This window comes from Scyliorhinus torazame, chromosome 5, assembly GCF_047496885.1.
Source record: "Scyliorhinus torazame isolate Kashiwa2021f chromosome 5, sScyTor2.1, whole genome shotgun sequence".
In the NCBI taxonomy this organism is placed as follows: Eukaryota; Metazoa; Chordata; class Chondrichthyes; order Carcharhiniformes; family Scyliorhinidae; genus Scyliorhinus; species Scyliorhinus torazame.
Genome location: NC_092711.1, coordinates 271827863 through 271830294, shown reverse-complemented (window position 1 = coordinate 271830294; position 2432 = coordinate 271827863). Strand labels below are relative to the sequence as shown.

Below are 2432 nucleotides of genomic sequence, written 5' to 3'. Positions count from 1 at the left end.
CCCCACCCTCCCCAGCCCGGGGGCAACCCCCAATCTGGAATGCTTCAGCACCCCTACCAACCCCAATCCCCTGAGGGATCTCTCCCCCCCCTCCACTATTTACCCAGTGCGCCCAGATCCGCGCTGGGTACAACGCGGTGGTTGAATCGTGTCCTATGTCTAAAATATTAACATAAACCCTGAATAAGATATTTGTCACAGATCAATGGGGAGCACCCTTGATTCACTGCTGACCACAAAATCTGCCCAAAGTTTAAAAAACCTTGTGAGGTCATCTGAAGTAATAACACAAGGGGAAGCTGAGTACTTCGAGGAATAGAACAGTAAGTGTGCTGTAGGTTAGAAGAATTTTGTTCAGATCGGAATTGCACTCCTGTCCTTTATGGCCCTGGGAAAATTACTTTTTGGAGAAGGCTCGGGCAATCCTGTTCCGGGTTAAGGAAGCATTTTTGGGACTGTTGAACCACCATTACACTGCTAAATGCTGGGACAATGAGACGAATATGCTAGTGCATGTTCTGCTCATTTATCTTTGAAAACTGTGAAGACCAATAACAGACGTAGAACAGTTTGCATATCTAAACAACGCCCAGCCCGTTTTGGGTGGTTGCTTTGAACGTCCATTTAAAGGCTGCTTGGAAGTTTATTTGAGGCAGAAAAACTGGTCCCCAACAGACTTTCAACTGTCATTCAGTATTTTTCATCTGACAAACAGGTAGCCGGCAAGTCTTAATAAATCCCCCCCCACCCTGCCGCCGACTTGCAATTGGTGTGTTTACGTCGAATAAAGAAGAACATAACAAAGACCAACCCGGCTACTGTAGAGTTACTATGGAATCCAATTATTTATTTATTTCCTCTCATTTTCCTACTTTCCTTACTTTCTTTACAGTGCACATCTCTGATGAGACGATGGGCGAGTGATTTGTCCCAGACACCAGGCAATGGGTATCCAAGGGGTGGACCAAACAACCTCTGAATGTGTAACAGATCTTTTTATTTATTGCTCCCATTGCAAGGTCATGTACAGTCACTATCATCCATTGCGATGTCATGCAAATGTCAACCCATGCATTATGTTGTCATGAGCGATCCCTCCTGTCTACAGTAAGGTTATTTATAATGAACCCCGCCTGCTGTTGTGTTCGGGTAGCTTTCTTTTCCAATTAGCAAAGTCAGGTGAACGATCCCGCATGGAACAACATGCAAATTTTCATCAAATTACTTCTAAGATCTAAGTACTCAAATGAAATTAGTAATTCAAGAAGCCACCAATGCTTGCAATACTTGAAGACATTGAGGAATTTTCAGAATGCTGGACTTTACACTGTTTATTTGGGTGAAACTCATCTTTCTGAAAATCTGATAACAGGTGACATTTCCCACAGTGTAGCCAAATCCAAATCCCCATTAGAAGGATTGACATTGATGCATGCTGGGGGAGTCAGAGGATGGGTTCCATGGCAATACAGGGCCTTCTTCCAGTCACAAGAACTGTGGACATCTCCAAAAGCTGTAGGTGCTAAAGAAGAGGTTTTCAAAGAATTATGTCAGGTGCTCAGGAAGTCCTACGGAAAATGCGCAGTGGTGATCAAACCTAAAGACTGGGTTTCTTCTTCAGGCTTCAAGCAACAAAATCCTGCTGATGACCCATCAGAGATGCCACCACAGAAACCAGAGGACATCCAGAATGCCCTATTACAATCTTCATCAACCACCCAAACGTCTAATATGTATTGCTGTCCTAATGTTGCTAGATATTACAGCCATGAGCTTTTGTACTTTCCTCCCAGTTACCCTCACCTTAGTCCTTTAGAATCGGCATGGTCTTCACTCAAATGGACTATAATCAACAATAGGAAAGATTTTACTGTCACATCATTTCCAAAAATACATGACTACAAATGTATTTATTTAAAGATGCTGATTGAAAATGGCATTGAAGGAGTAACTCCACACAAATGGAAAACATCCTTTAGTCGAGTCAAGAAGTGGGAAAATCGTTATCTTTACAGCACCAATTAGTTAAATCACTGTCATTTGAGAGTTGCAAATAAAATATAAATGGAACATTTGGAGCTATTTTTTAACCACTTTGGAACTACTTTTTGAAAGGCACTTTTTCATTTTTATAATTAAAAGATATTATTGCATCTCACCATCTACAGAAGGTGGAATTCAAGCGAGCATTAATTACTGTGGACCTGTCAGGGCTACTTAACTGAAAAACTTATTTTTGGTGCGACAGTGCACAGGATCTTTGTACCCAATTAATGTTCTTTCTTCCCTGAGCCCACTGCTCATCTTGCATTCAGAACTTGATCCCTTTCAACCCCATAATTTTGTTTTAAATCTGGGACGACACAGAATTCATAAAGAAGACCATGGCAGAAATCCCCGACCTTGATACACACCGACTGATCATGGGGGGC

The 2432-nt window shown here is 42.0% G+C and overlaps 1 protein-coding gene across 1 annotated transcript; it reads left to right on the top strand.

Annotated features, from left to right (window-relative positions):
- Positions 1-1158: 1158 nt before the first annotated feature.
- LOC140422785 (uncharacterized protein C21orf140 homolog) lies at positions 1159-2065 on the top strand. The gene has a single exon (XM_072507705.1). The coding sequence runs from the start codon at positions 1204-1206 to the stop codon at positions 2023-2025; it is 822 nt and encodes a 273-aa protein (XP_072363806.1). The 5' UTR covers positions 1159-1203; the 3' UTR covers positions 2026-2065.
- The last annotated feature ends 367 nt before the right edge of the window (positions 2066-2432 follow it).

What these genes read in the sequence shown, in the direction of transcription:
- LOC140422785 (XM_072507705.1), top strand. Translation starts at nt 1,204, where the DNA reads ATGCAAATTTTCATCAAATTACTTCTAAGATCTAAGTACTCAAATGAA.